The sequence below is a fragment of the Fringilla coelebs genome, assembly GCF_963513975.1.
Source record: "Fringilla coelebs genome assembly, chromosome: 21".
Lineage (NCBI taxonomy): Eukaryota > Metazoa > Chordata > Aves > Passeriformes > Fringillidae > Fringilla > Fringilla coelebs.
The window spans coordinates 9,903,249-9,916,883 of record NC_140047.1 but is presented as its reverse complement, the minus strand read 5'-3'; the positions used below and the strand labels follow the sequence as shown (position 1 = coordinate 9,916,883).

Sequence of the window (13,635 nt, the reverse complement as noted above, 5' to 3'; positions counted from 1 at the left end):
TTAAGTGAGAAAAATAAAACATCTGTATTTCAACAAATACTTAAGAGTCATTTTGATACAAAATTAATCTGCTGCTTATTCCACAGTATTCAGTCAGTTACCAAGCGAAGCCACTGTCACAGCACTAAAAACCACCCAATTAACATATTCTGAACATGGATAAGCATTCACATAAACAACACAAGAAGGAAATAAATAACCACCATGGCTTGTTTCCCCACATTTCCAGCAATATTCCCCCTCAGAATCTATGGCAGGTGGGAGTTTGAAAGAACAGGAGTCTGTGCCTGAAAGATTTCCCTCCAGCCAGTTTCCTTAATTTTTAAACCTTGCCTACAGATGCAGATTTTGTCGAGGGATGGGAAAATCAATCCAGAATTTTCCTCTTCCCCAGGTCCATCCAGTCAGCATTGGAAGTGCTAAAGGTGAACAGTGCAAAGATTATCTCTTCCTGCCATGCAGGAAGGCAGAGCTCATTCCAGTGACCCCTGTAACAAAGCACAAACAGCTCCCATGAGTCACACATTTTTACAGGGAACTTGCCCTTTTGGAGTTCCTAAAATGAATTTTCAAGAAAAAAAATCTCCAACCAGTCTCATCTGACCACCATGTGAATCAAACACTGCTGATGTTCATTCCATCCAGTGCACCAAAAGCCCGAGCAGGTATCAGGACATTACCCATTTGTACCCTGCAGGTGACCTGTTATAACTGCACAGAAACAAAGCCAAATAGGGGAAATATACCCCAAACCCCACCAAGTTGCTCAAAGATAAAATATTAAAGAAAAACTCCACTATCGAGCCTGCAGAGTGCTACCAACTAGGTGCATACTAAGTAGGGTTCAGGGCACGAACTAAAAGGCTGCCAAATGTTTCACTTTCATGAGTGTACATATAAATTTAATTGTAGAGACATCAACTTTCCCTCTCCCCAAAATATTATCAGCCTTAGGCTGTGCTTTATGGTGACTGCAAAACTCTGTGTCCTCAGGGAACAAGAGCAGAGATTATTTCAGTCCTTTCCTGGGGTCATGAGTCATTGTCTGAGCTGAACCACAGACAAATGTGGTTCAGCTTCTCAGCAAGATGTACAAACCACTGAGGAGCTACTAACACATCTCCTTTTCATCTCCTCCTCCTCTTCTTGAAGCGGGCACTTCTCCTGCTTTGGGGAGCTCTGGCATCAGCCACATCAGTGCAGGAGCCCAAGGCAGACTGAGCAGGGCTCTCCTCAGCCCCCATGCCCTGCAACAGAAGCAGGAGATGATCAACACCACAGAATTACAAACAACCCCTTCAGCCACCTTCCTGATTTAGGGAGCTCAGCAAGATTTCTAAAACAACCTTTCATGATGCATGGGACAACATTCCATTACCAGTGTCAGAGAAGGCACAAAACATCAGTTTACAGAGTGAAAACAAAGGCCTGACTTCAAAAAGGCAAGAGCAGATTATAAACAGAAAGGGAGCTTTGATACCCAATTCTGTGAACTGCCATGGCAAGTTTAAGGTGCTATTTCATCCTCCCAGCTGAGCTGCAGAGCTTTTCAGCTGTAGAACTGTGTTTATTCAAAAGGACCAAATTTCTGCTACACTGAAGAACAGTGGGGGCTTCCCCTTGGATTCCAGTGCAATATTTATCTCACAGTAATTTTCTGCTTTTAGCCCCTGGAATCTGTTTTACCTGATTTAGTAAATCAGCATCTTTGTCTCCAGGCTCATCCCCAAGTCTCCAGTCCTCCTTTACTTGTGTTAATTCATTCCCACAGCTCTCTTCCTCAAACAGTTCGTTCACACTCTGCCACTCCTCATCATCACTCTCCTCAAGTTCCTTCCCAAAGGCTGACACAGTTGTCGTCACTCTGGGAGGAGACAGAGTTGCCAGGACAGCTGGGAGTGTGAAGGCTGCCAGGAATCTGGCTTTCAGCAGGAGGTAAGCAGGGTTATCACCCAGTTTCTGCTGCACCAGTTCTCCAATAGCATGGAAAACATCCCCAGTGCCCCCATCGCCGCTGGCCTCAGAGGGCAGGAGAGAGGCTGCTTGCTCCTCCAGAGCTGTTTTCTGCAGAAGGAGCTTTGAGAGGGTTTTTATGCTGCAGAGGAAAGGTGGCAGATAAGGCAGCCCGGTCTGCAGTGGTGGCACCTGAACCCCTTGCTTCCCACTCAGCCACTCCTTCACCAGCCCCTGGTCCTCCAGCGAGATCAGGCTGAAGTCAAGGAGATTCTTCTCAGCACGGGAGGTGTTTGGCTGCGGGGGGACATCAGCAGTCGGTGGTTTGGAGGCAATGGGTCTGTTCCTCCGTGCCCGGGCACCAGAGCAGGCAGAGCTCCTGGGGACACTGCTGTGAGGAGCTGCAGCTCCTGGCCAGAGCATAACCCCTCCCCTGATGCTGCCTGGGTTGGAGGATAATCCATTTGTTGTGATGGAGTCACTGCTCCTTTCCAAGCTGGTGAGACTGGGCACAGGCTGGGAGTCAGAGCCCTGAGTGCTGGCAGGGGGCTGTGCTTGGGGCAGCAGCATGGCACACAGGGCTGGGCTGGCAGCTGGAGGGACAGCTTGAGCTGCAGAGGAGTCTGGAGCTGTGGAGGAGCCATCTGAGCATGCAGGGGTTACAGCAGAAATGCTGGATGTGGTGCATCCAGCACTCACTGGGGTCACAGGTAAGACACTTGTGGACTGGCCAGCTGCCCTTCCCAAAGGAACTCCTGCCAGCTGGGAACTTGGCCCTTTTGTCTCTGCACTCCTGAGGTGAGGAGGTGGATTTGCTTCAGCTGGTACAGGAGTCCCTCCCAAAGCAGACACACTGCCATTGGAAGTCACAGCTGTCTGACCCTGGCTTCCCCCAGCAGCAGCTGGCATTCCCTGGGGAACACCCACCACAGTCTGCACAGTGCTAGGGAGCAGACCCTGGGGGGTTACAATCCACCTGAAGGGCAGGATGCTGCTGGGAATCACAGGAGAAGCAGCTTGTGGAGCGACAAGAGCAGGCAGCAGGCTGACTGGCCTCTGCTGTGGCCCGTTACTCTTCAGCTGACAGGTGACTGGTGTGGAAAGGGACAATTTATTGGTGCCAGACTCCAGGTCAAGAGCCACCACTGTGATCTGTTGAGGCACAAAAGCCTGGTTTTGCAACACTGCTGTAGCTGAGCTACTGGCTGTGACCTGACCATTGCATCCTCCATGGTCTGGGCCCTTCTCTGCTGCAGCTGGACTCACATCTGGAGAAACCCTTCCTTCAGGACTGCTTTCCAGAGCTTGCTTTTTTAGTTCCTTACTTGACTGTAGATCTGTCCCTTGTAAGCAGCCAGGGCTCTCCCCAGTTTCTGGCACTGCTGAGGAATGGTTTTCAGGCACAGGAGCAGAAGCAGAATCTGCAGCAGAAGTCCTTGAGGGCACTGGTGAACCCTGCACCTGGCTATCTGTCCCAGCAGCTGCTGCAGGTGTGCTCCCTGCTTGTGCAGAGGGAACGATTGGCTGTGCTGGCTGCTGGATTATCACAGGCCCTGAAACCAGCACCTGTGGGGCAACCAGCACTGTCCTCTGCATGGCTGCCTTGGCCAGGAACTCCCTCCAACGCTTCTCTTGCAGCAATTCTGAGACAGTTTTCGGCTTCTGCCTTTGGCTCTGGGCTGGGGGAGCTCTCAGCACAGCTGGGGCACAGCTCTCCAAGATACCAGAGGGGCTGGCCCATGCTCTCAAGGCAGAAGATCTCCTGACAGCACTCTTTGGGATGCCCAGTTGGGAATTCCTCTGAGAACAAGCTTGGGATGAGTTGCCTGCAGAGGATAAAATGACAATGAATGAACAATATTTCCAAAAGCCATTTCTCATTAAACATTCTCACAAAATTCCTGTTTGTGAGAATTCCTACAACACTACAGTCCTGATTTAATCAAGCCACGTCCCAACAACTGAACAAGGGATGACTGCCCCCAGAAATCAGACATGGGCCAGGAATGCACCCTAACACCCCACTGAACTGATCCAGAGCCACTGGTCCCCCAGCCCTCCAGAGTTTTTTCCAGTCCTTACCAAAGGGGAACATGCTTAAAGATCCAAGAGCTAGCAAAAATGAGCATGGCAATACAGGTTTGTCCCCCAAAGTTCTCCTTCAGTTAAACTGGTTATTAATGTGACAGTGATGAATTATGTGAAAGTTCTTGCACATCACAAAAATAAATGTTCTGGTAGGTACCTGAAGAAGTCTCTGTATTTTGGGAAGCCTGTTAAAATAAAGTATATTAAATTATACTTCTGATAGATTTAAGGATGATTAAAACAGCACAGATGTGAATCAAACCCACATCTGCCACGTCTTGAACAAATGGCCATACAGCCAGCATTTTATTCTGCCTCTGAACCAAAACAAACTGCTCACACACATACAAACTGTGTGGCCACACAATTAAAGTGCTTATTTTAGTCAAGATTTCAGTGGGAAAAGCTTAAAACCACAATACCTGCTGAGGGCTCCTTGCATTTGCCTTAAGCAGCTCCAGCTTCCTCTCCTTAATAATCTTCATACAGCCCTTGGTATCAATCTGGAGGAGCTGCAAGGTGAGAGCTTCATTAACATTCAAATGAGAACAAAAATGTATTGGTGGGTCAGTGACAAAGCAAGACAGATGGGACATGCAAGATTCTGGGGATATTTTACACTTATAGAAAAAGCCCTGGCTGGATCAAACTTTGGATGCAGGACTTATTCAAGAAACTTCATATGCAAACCATGAGGTAAAATTAGTCCAATAATTAGATTATTTGTTTAAGAAACAAAGTTAAACCATTTATTTAAGCCTCAAATACTGAAAAAGAAAGTTTGAAAGCAGGTAATACTATTAAGACAGTCAAACTTACCTGAATGAGCAGTACAAACAGGGGCGTGCTGGTGAGACTGACTGACTTAACCTTCTCATGAATAGCAGCAGCTGGGAAGAGATCCAACATCAAAATCAGCTGGGAAATCACTCAGAAGACATCAGAAAGTAGGGACAAAGGTAGGATGGGTCCCCAGTACCTTTTGTCTGGTGGAAAGCCATCCTGCCAGCCCGCAGGGTGCGGGGCAGCAGCACATTGCCCACCCAAGGGGTCACTGCCATCAGCAGCTTCCTGTCCAGGCTCAGCCTCCTCCAGTGCTCCCTGTTCCAGTGCCAAGCTCTCCTGGGCAGCTCCTGCAGCCCCTGGGCATCCTGGCCAACAGCTGCACCCGCTCCAGGGGGCCTGGCAAAAAGCCAGGCAGGAGGCCTTAGCATCTTTTATTGCAGGAAAAAACAAACAATAAAGAGTTCCCATTAGGAAGGTTCTGCCATTAGTCCCAGGACAAACCATTCACAGGGCAATCAGGACAAAACACTGTGAGCTTTTCCTCTTGGGATTACAGCACAAGATCCGTGATGATATAAAAATAAATTCCTACTAAGCAGAGCCTGGCAGTGCTCACGTCACAAGAGCAGACAAGACACAAGAGGCACTCACCAGTTTCCTGTGGTAGCTCGTGTTCTTTCTTAATATTGTCCTCACATCCTCCAGGCTAACCCGCAGCACGTGTTTCCCACACTGGGAAGCCTGAAGATAAAAGAACACAAGAAAATACAGAAGGGAAAGTCAAAGGAAATTATTTGCACTGGATGTGTACAAGTTCTCAACATTCCTGCTGCTGAGGGTATCTTACTAAGTGAAATCAACTCTGAAGACCTTCCCTTTTAATCCTTGTGCATCATCACAACATCATTTCTGTGAAATGAGGAATCTACCAAAAAACCCCAAAACCAGAATTTACTGGGTAATTATCTCCACATTTTTTTACTTAACACCACAAGGGAATGAACAGCAAGATGTTATCTGCTCATCACATCCTGCCCTTACTGCAGCAGCTGCACTTCACTTCTAACTCCTGATCCAAACTCCCAGCCCAGCTTACCTTGGCCATCACTTCTGCTGGATCCTTCACCAGCACATCTGTGGAACAGGCCTGTGAAATGCCCCTCAGCACAGTGCTCAGCTCAGATGATTTATCAGCAGCTCTGTCTCCATCACACCCTGCCCTGGCAGCAGAGAGGAAGGATTGGGTCTGGTATCTCTCTCTGGTTGCCTCCTGTGTGTCTGTCCCTGTTGGTATCCACAGGTCAATGCTGGGGACTGCAAACTCCTCCTTTCTTGTGGTCACCTTCTCCTCCTCTGAGCTGTCTGCCAGCTCCAAGTCCTCCTCACAGCTGCTCTCTGAGGAGCTGGAGCTCTCCTCAGCGTGGCGCCGTTTGCTTGCCCCAGATCTTTTCCTCTTGATCAAAACAAACACATACAAGTTTTAGTCAGTGTTCACCCCTGGCTTGCAGCTCTCCCAAATCAGGAAGTTTTCTTTTCCAAAAGAAACAAGATTTTGGAAACAAGGCCATCTTTAATATGGTCTTAAGCAGTCAGAATTTCTTGAGTGCCTGGGACCAAAACTGGCAACTCATGAGGTACAGACATGAAAACCTACATATATCCCATTCTTACAGGCATTTCAAGGCAGGAAAGGATTCTGGATAATATACAAACATACAGCAAATTAACTCCAGCCCTTCAGAACAAAGGCTGCTTTACCCACCAAAAAATTAAACTGTGAAATCCACAACAAAAACCTTGATTGTGTGAAATCAGTGTCAATTTTTTTATTGATTTCACAGGATTCCACTTTTAGTTTAGAGAAACTTAACTGAAGAGATGGGGCTGTGACATAGCAGGATTCCCACAATACCTTAGAGCCAATCATGAGTGCCCACTTGCTCTGGCATTGGGCACCAGTCCGATGTGGCAGCTCTGAAGCTATTTTACTCCAGTGACCTGAAAAGAATGCAGAGGATGCAGAAGATTTTTATTTGTGCCACAAACTGAGCAACAGGCCTTTCAATGCAGCCACTACACACATGTTATACATCTCCCTGGATAAGAGACAGTTACTGCATGAATGGATCTCAAACCCTTAATACCCACAACTCACAATACAGAGAAGTTGCAATCATCAGTACAAAGCAGAGCCTGCAGGGCTTACAATGAAAGAAGAGAAAACCTCAATGACACCTCTAAACTTCTACAGATGAAGCCACAGCAACACCTACCCAGGCCATGCTTTTGAGTCAGTTCAATCAGCTGCTCCTCTTCCTCCAAGCTCCACTTGCCTTTCTTTACATCCCAGTGCAATGCTTTTAAATACCTTCCAAATGAAAACATTAGTCAGGAACATTCAATCCTGCTTGTAAAATCAGACCATCCCTGCACTTCAAGGCTGAACAAACCCAGCATTCCCAGTCAGAGCTCTCCCTTGCTCAGGGGCTGCTCCCTGGCCTGAACTCACCGCTCCCGGCACTGGGCGTCGCTCCTGCCCGGCACTTCCCTCCGGATTTTGTACCAGTCCTTCCCCCTGTACTTCTTAACTGCAGCCATCAGCATCTGTGTGCAGGCAGAGCAAGAGCTGAAATCCTCATCAGGATCAACCCTAACAGGCCTGAGACAGCAGCAGCTCTGTTTGTTTCCTGTGCAAATCTCTGGACAAAACTGTTTAGGAGCTTCTAAGCCCTCTTCAGCTGTAAAGTGCCCACCTTGGTCTGTTTCACACTCCTCTGTGCCACTGCTAAAGCTCAGATTTACAGCCATGCCACACCTCAGCAGCTCAGCATTCCCACCCTGCAATTCCAGGCCCAGAGAACAGAGCTTACAGCATCTTCCTCTGGTGTCCAGGGTCCTTTCTTCAAGCTGGGGTCCACACTCTTTGTCCAGCGGTAAATCAGCTGAGCAGAATCTCTTCCTTCCATGTAATAAGCAACTAGAAATGAAAAGGTTTATTTAACTCTGCTTAATTAATGCTTCTTCCTTTATCTGTACAACAGTTGCAAGCAGCGATTGCCATAAGCAGCACTTTAATCCCTTTAAAAATGGTGCTCTGCCAGTTTCAGCCAAATTTCCAGTATGGATAAAGGTTCCAAGAGATATGAAGTTCTTGCTGATATAAGGAAACAGGAAAGGCAGAGATCACCAAGGAAAGGAGAATGGGACAGTGAAGCATTCCAGGTGAATGAAAGGTTTGTCACTTGTGGGCCACTTACTTTTCTTATATGGGATATGGCTTCCCACTCTCATCGCTTGAACAAGCTCTAAAAGCATCTGATCCTCATCCTTGGTCCATTCTTTCCTTTTTAAATCTTTGTTACAGAGTTGGTATTTCTGCAAGCACTGGAAAGGTGTCCTGTTTGTCTTAATACAGGAAAACAGAGAGAAGCAGGTAATTAGTTATTTATGAGGACAAAAAAGCAAGAGGGAAAACCTAAAGCACCAAACCTTTTTGGTACTGTTCTTGGACACTCCTCAGCATTAATTAACACTGAATTAGCACTAACATTGTTTTTTAAACCTGACAAGAGGCGAAGCAAAGCCAGAGTGAACCAACTTGCCAGCTCAGACTTACCCCCAGCTCCTGGGCAATGCTCTGCCAGTCCAGGTAGTTGTGTTCAGCAGCTATCTGCTTCAGCCTCTCCAGCTCCTCCTCAGTCCACTCCTCTTTGTTGATGCTTGGATGCTCCCAGTTTTGCCAAAACCTCCTCAGTTCTTCTGAGCTACGTTGTCCATCAAACTAACAAAACAACAAAAATATGTTTAGTCTCATAGCTGGGATTAAGACACCTGGACAAACAGGAAAATCAGTATTTTGCATTCCAAGTATGTCTTACTGCCAAGTTTTCCAGAATTAAATCACCAAATTTAACAAGCTGAGATCACTTAACAGTCAGCTTGGAGAAATGCAAGATGGAAACACTGGATGCAAACTAGATCAGGAATTCTCAAGAGGAAGGACCCAGATATCAGAAGCAATAAAACACCTGATCCCCAACTCACATGGATGTTTGAAATTTTGTCCCAGTCATGCTCATCGAATCTGTCTCCTATTAAGTCACTTTCTGGGAGTTGGCTAAAGCAGGAGGTACAAAAAGAAAGAAAGAATCTTATTAAATGGTTAATGAAACACTTTGTCTTCTTGATCCTGCCTCCTCTCGTTCCTCCCATCTGTTCCTGACTTCCCCAAGAACTGAACACTCGGATTAGCAGGGGAAACAATTAATACCATATCCAAACAAGTTGCTCTACATTTGTTCATGAGCAAAAGCTCAAAAATATGAAAAAAATCAGAGCTCTGCTTTCTTGCTAAAGAACCACTTAAAGCAGCACCTCTACACTGGGTGCAAGCACTTTGTGTATCAAGATCCAAACACATTTCTTAGTAAAGAACTGTGGAGATGGGAGAGCTGCAGAGCCACAACAGCACCTGATTTTTTACAACCCAACACCAAATCCCATCTAGAATTAGAATGAGGGAACTTTTAGAGCTAAATTCTAAGACATTTCATTTTTCACCAAGAACACAGAAAGACTTCTTACTTAATTGCCTCTATTTCTTGCTCCAAGTCTTTGATTTGCTTTTCCAAGGTCTCTTTTTCTGTTTCAGTCTTGATTTTCTCCAGTTTCTGATTCCAATAACTCAACCTGTTCAAAGACATTTTTATCACTACTTAAGAGGATAGATGGGAATGAGGTCAATGGCATCAGAAGATGTACAGCAGAGAACTTTCCCCCTCAGTTTCATTCCTCCTTTCAGGTTTATTTCCACACAAAACTGTTCTCCCAGGTTTTCCCACAAGGCACACTCATTGCCATATTTTTGCCCCTTCAATGCAAACCCTGACCCACAGCAGGTTTCAGATAATCCACTTTGGTGTTTACACAGAGAACTAATGGTTGCTGCAGCAGCCATAAAGATTGTGCCAGCTCCAGCACAGAAATCCCTTGCTGGACACCATTAAGCCTCCCCACACATCCCAATTTCAGCTCCAAGTCCTGCAAAGTATTTAAGTTACACCACAGTGCCAATGGGAAGAATAGATGGTAAAATCCCACAAACACAAGCAATTAACACAGGAACTTGCTGGAGGGAGGGGAAGTCTGCACATGTCCCTTCTCCTCCTTTGCCATGCAATGTTCTCAGCAGGAGAAGAGGGGATTTTGGGGCAGAACTCACTTGAGCAGCTTTGGCTGGAGCAGGCGCTGCAGGCGGTCGCTCACCACGGACTCCTGCAGCAGCGTCTTCTCTGCAGCCTTCCCTAAAGCAGACAGGGAGCAGCCAGACATCAGTGCAGAACCACTGCCAGGAGACACCCACTGCTCCCAGGGAATGCCCTGCAGCTCTGCAGGGAGAGCTCCCTGCATAAATCACCCACGTGGTGTCAGACCTGGGCGAGGCACAGCCTCTGCTCACTTTTACTGGGATCCCCAAAGGGACCCCAACAAAGGAATCACCCTGTGAGCATCTGGAGCTGCAGGTGTCCCTTCAGCTTCCCTCATCTGGGCACCTTGCACCACCTTACTTGGGCTAGGAGTGCTCACAGGAGCTGATCAGCAGAACAAATGGAAAAGGAGTCATCAATGACTCACTGAAATAATTTACAGAGCACCCCATCCCCTTCTAACGACTTTCTGTGACTCAGGCAGAGGTGTTGATGTTTAACTGCAAACAGGAACACACACACACAAACAATATGAATGTATACATCTGCTGTATGAATATATACATGTTATAGCTGTTCTAGAGCACTGAACAACACCCAGACTTACTTACACTTGGCTGAATGCAGCTGTTCAAAGGATTTGATGCCCTGAGCTGCCTTTTCCTTGGCCTCTTCATTGGAAGGAGGGCCCTGATAAGGATTAGAAGGGTTAGATACACTCAGAGTCAAAGTTACTGTTTCTTCTTAAAACTCCAGCATGAACTGCTACAACAATAACTGGAAACTCAAACTTGTGCAAACTGTCACGCTCACACTGCTTAGCTACCTTTGTTAGCAAGAGCTCACAGGGACATCATTTAATAAAATAGAAATATTACCAGTAATTGCTTGAATATATTAAGATATGGATGATGATAGTTGACATCCTAGCTACCACAAAAAGCTGAGATCTGCTTTTGCTGATGGCATTTCAAAAACACATGAAAAAAAGTACTACTGATTGTTCCAGAAAATATCAAAAATACAGAAAATATCAGAAACTGAGAAAACTCAGTTTCACAGACAATCAGATTGCAGTGAGGGCTTTAAACAGCAGCATGGAATTGGATCATGGAAATGAAGACAATTAAGTTAAACACAAGAACATTCAAGCCCCTGGTGGCTGCAATTCCACTCCTCAGACCTCACAGGGCTGAACAAACATTTCCAAAAGAGGGAGAGTGACAAGTGAGAGAGAAAAGGTTTCAGGCTGAGGAATGACAATCAGTTACACACCTGAAATGAGAACAGTTCAAACACATTACAGTGCACAACCATCACTGAAGACACATCAGTCTGGAAGCTGCTTTTATTTACTTACAATTCCTGTTATTTTATCCTTAAAGTATGGCTTCATAAAATGACCCAAAAATGCATTTGCTCGTAGATTTCTGCCATCTTTTGCCTTGGTTGTTTTTGAACCATCAAGCTCACCCATGATTTCCTTCTGCAATACAGGAATGAATTGAACAGCATCAGTGTCTCCTCCAAAGTGCTGATTTCAGAGAGCTGAGCCCTCACAAACACCCCAGGCAGGGCTCAAGCCTGCAGCACCAGATTCAAAATCAGTGCAGGAGTCAAAAGCAGGACGTGGAACTTGCTGAGTTTGCACAGTGCAGATGATTTAAAAGCTTAATAAAATACTAACTTGCCACAACAAGCTAAAATATAAGACGTAAAATGCCCTTTTTTTATTGTAAGAAAGCATGGAATCATCAGTTAAATAACCCACCTCAGTCCTGGGCTAGAGGCGAAGGAAGGATGGGAAACGGCAGCCCAGAAAAGCCCAGAAATGAGCATTTCACTGCTGCTGTGCTCACCTGCTGTGCTCTGTTCTGTGCAATGAGCAGTTCCACCTCCTCAATCTTTTCCTTGATAACGTCCTGGTACACATGGTTCATCTGCAGGCAGGTTTCTGGATCCTGGGGCAGGCTCTCAATACCATCATCATCATCATCACTGCTGTCTTCTTCCACTTCCACTTCCTGGAGGCAGAGAAGGCATTCAGGGAGAAAAGAGACAAAAGCAGCTGTTTGAAAAGCAGGTCTGTAACAATCTGTGCTGTAACTCAGCCCTTCCTCAGCTGCAGGTGCTGTGTGCCCACAGCCTGTGGGGGTTGCAGGGAGGCCTCTGAGCCAGGATAACAAAGTCCTGGGCAGGAGCACCCCAAATCCAGGTTTTACTGAGCACAAGGCATTGCCTGGATTTCCCCAGAGCAGGATGAGATTTCCCTTCTTCTCCTGTTCTCTTCAAAACTGGAAATATATACTTAAAGAAAAAACAGTTACCATTTCAGCATAAGAATCTTCATCATCATCATCTTCATCATCACCATCTGTTAGACAAACAAAACAAAAATGCTGATTGCAGTGGGATAAAAGAAAAGCTTTAGACCCAGATCTTTAAATTAAAGATAATTAAAGCACAGAGGATACAGCACCAGAGAGATGTCAGACATGACCATCAGTGGGTTTGGATACTGAAAACGTTGCCAATTAAAAAGTGTATTGTTACAGTCCATTTATGATTTTTTGTTTGTTTGTTTGTTTGTTTGTTGTTGTTCTGCAGAAGGTAAAAACGAGCAGCGCTGGGTAAGCACAGCAAGGCTGAACGGTGCTGCCGCACACCAGAGGCTCCCGGGCGACAGCCGAGTGACAGCCCCAAGGCAAAGGCAGCCCAGCCTCGGCAGGAGCGGCTGCGGCACGGGCTGCGGCCAGGGACCGGGGCTGCGGCCGCTCGGACAGCGCCGCTCCCGCGGGCACCGAGCCGGGCACGCCGCGGCTCACAGCGCCGGCTGAGCCCGCCCGGGCGCCGCCCTTTCACTGCTGCCGCTGCCTGGGTGCGGAGGGAACGCGCAAAGCGCCGGTACCGGCGGAGCGCCCCGAGCCCCCCGGAGCCGTACCGGAGCTGAGGCTGGAGTCGGACAGGGCCAGCTGGATGTCGGCCCCGCCGGGCTGCAGGCTGCGCTCCAGCTGCTCGATCTCGCGGCGGATCTTCTCCCGCTCCGCATCGAGGTCCAGGCCCTGAGGGGAGCGCAGGGGCCCGGCCGGGCCCGGCCCGCGGGACATGGCGGCACCGCCGCTCCCGGGGCTGCGCGGGCCCCGCCCCCGGCCCGCCCCCCGCTCCGCCAATCGCTGCTGCGAGCGCTGGTCAGCTGACTCGGCACGTGACACTGCGCAGCCAATCGGGACAGGGCTCGGCGCACGTGCACGGCCGGGGGGCGGGCCCGGGATCCGCAGAGATCGGCCCGGGCTGGGCCCGGAACGGGACCGCGGTACCGCATTCAATGGCACCGGGACACGGGAACACGGCCTTCAATGGCACCGGGACACGGGAACACGGCCTTCAATGGCACCGGCACACCGCCACCGCCGGCCTTTCCCCCTCCGCAGCCAGAGCACCGAAGGGCAGCGAGAGCCGCAGCCAAACCCGCGGTGCTCGCCGAGCACCGAGCGCAGGCGGGGGGGATCGCGGGTGCCCGGGGAAGAGGGGCCGCGCTCCCGGCCCCGCAGGAGCGGCGCTGCAGGCTGGTCCCTTCCCGGTTCAGGGATCTGTGGGCTGT

At 48.2% G+C, this 13,635-nt stretch overlaps 1 protein-coding gene across 2 annotated transcripts; it reads right to left on the bottom strand.

Moving 5' to 3' along the window:
- SNAPC4 (small nuclear RNA activating complex polypeptide 4) lies at positions 1 to 13,155 on the bottom strand. Of its 2 annotated transcripts, XM_084219738.1 has the most exons (23): positions 12,976 to 13,155; positions 12,362 to 12,408; positions 11,894 to 12,058; positions 11,395 to 11,520; positions 10,646 to 10,724; positions 10,049 to 10,130; positions 9,412 to 9,516; positions 8,872 to 8,944; positions 8,444 to 8,608; positions 8,085 to 8,232; positions 7,698 to 7,804; positions 7,337 to 7,431; positions 7,101 to 7,195; positions 6,740 to 6,825; positions 5,924 to 6,280; positions 5,479 to 5,568; positions 5,021 to 5,255; positions 4,861 to 4,931; positions 4,464 to 4,553; positions 4,199 to 4,226; positions 1,687 to 3,779; positions 1,117 to 1,247; positions 1 to 488 (listed from the first exon to the last, which is right to left on the bottom strand). In XM_084219738.1, the coding sequence occupies exons 1-22, from the start codon at positions 13,139 to 13,141 to the stop codon at positions 1,128 to 1,130; spliced, it is 4,623 nt and encodes a 1,540-aa protein (XP_084075864.1). In that variant the 5' UTR covers positions 13,142 to 13,155; the 3' UTR covers positions 1 to 488; positions 1,117 to 1,127. The 2 variants fall into 2 exon arrangements, with proteins under 2 accessions (XP_084075864.1, XP_084075865.1); XM_084219739.1 differs by lacking the exons at positions 11,894 to 12,058; positions 12,362 to 12,408; positions 12,976 to 13,155 and having other exon boundaries at positions 10,642 to 10,724; positions 11,395 to 11,513.
- Between the last annotated feature and the right edge of the window lie 480 nt (positions 13,156 to 13,635).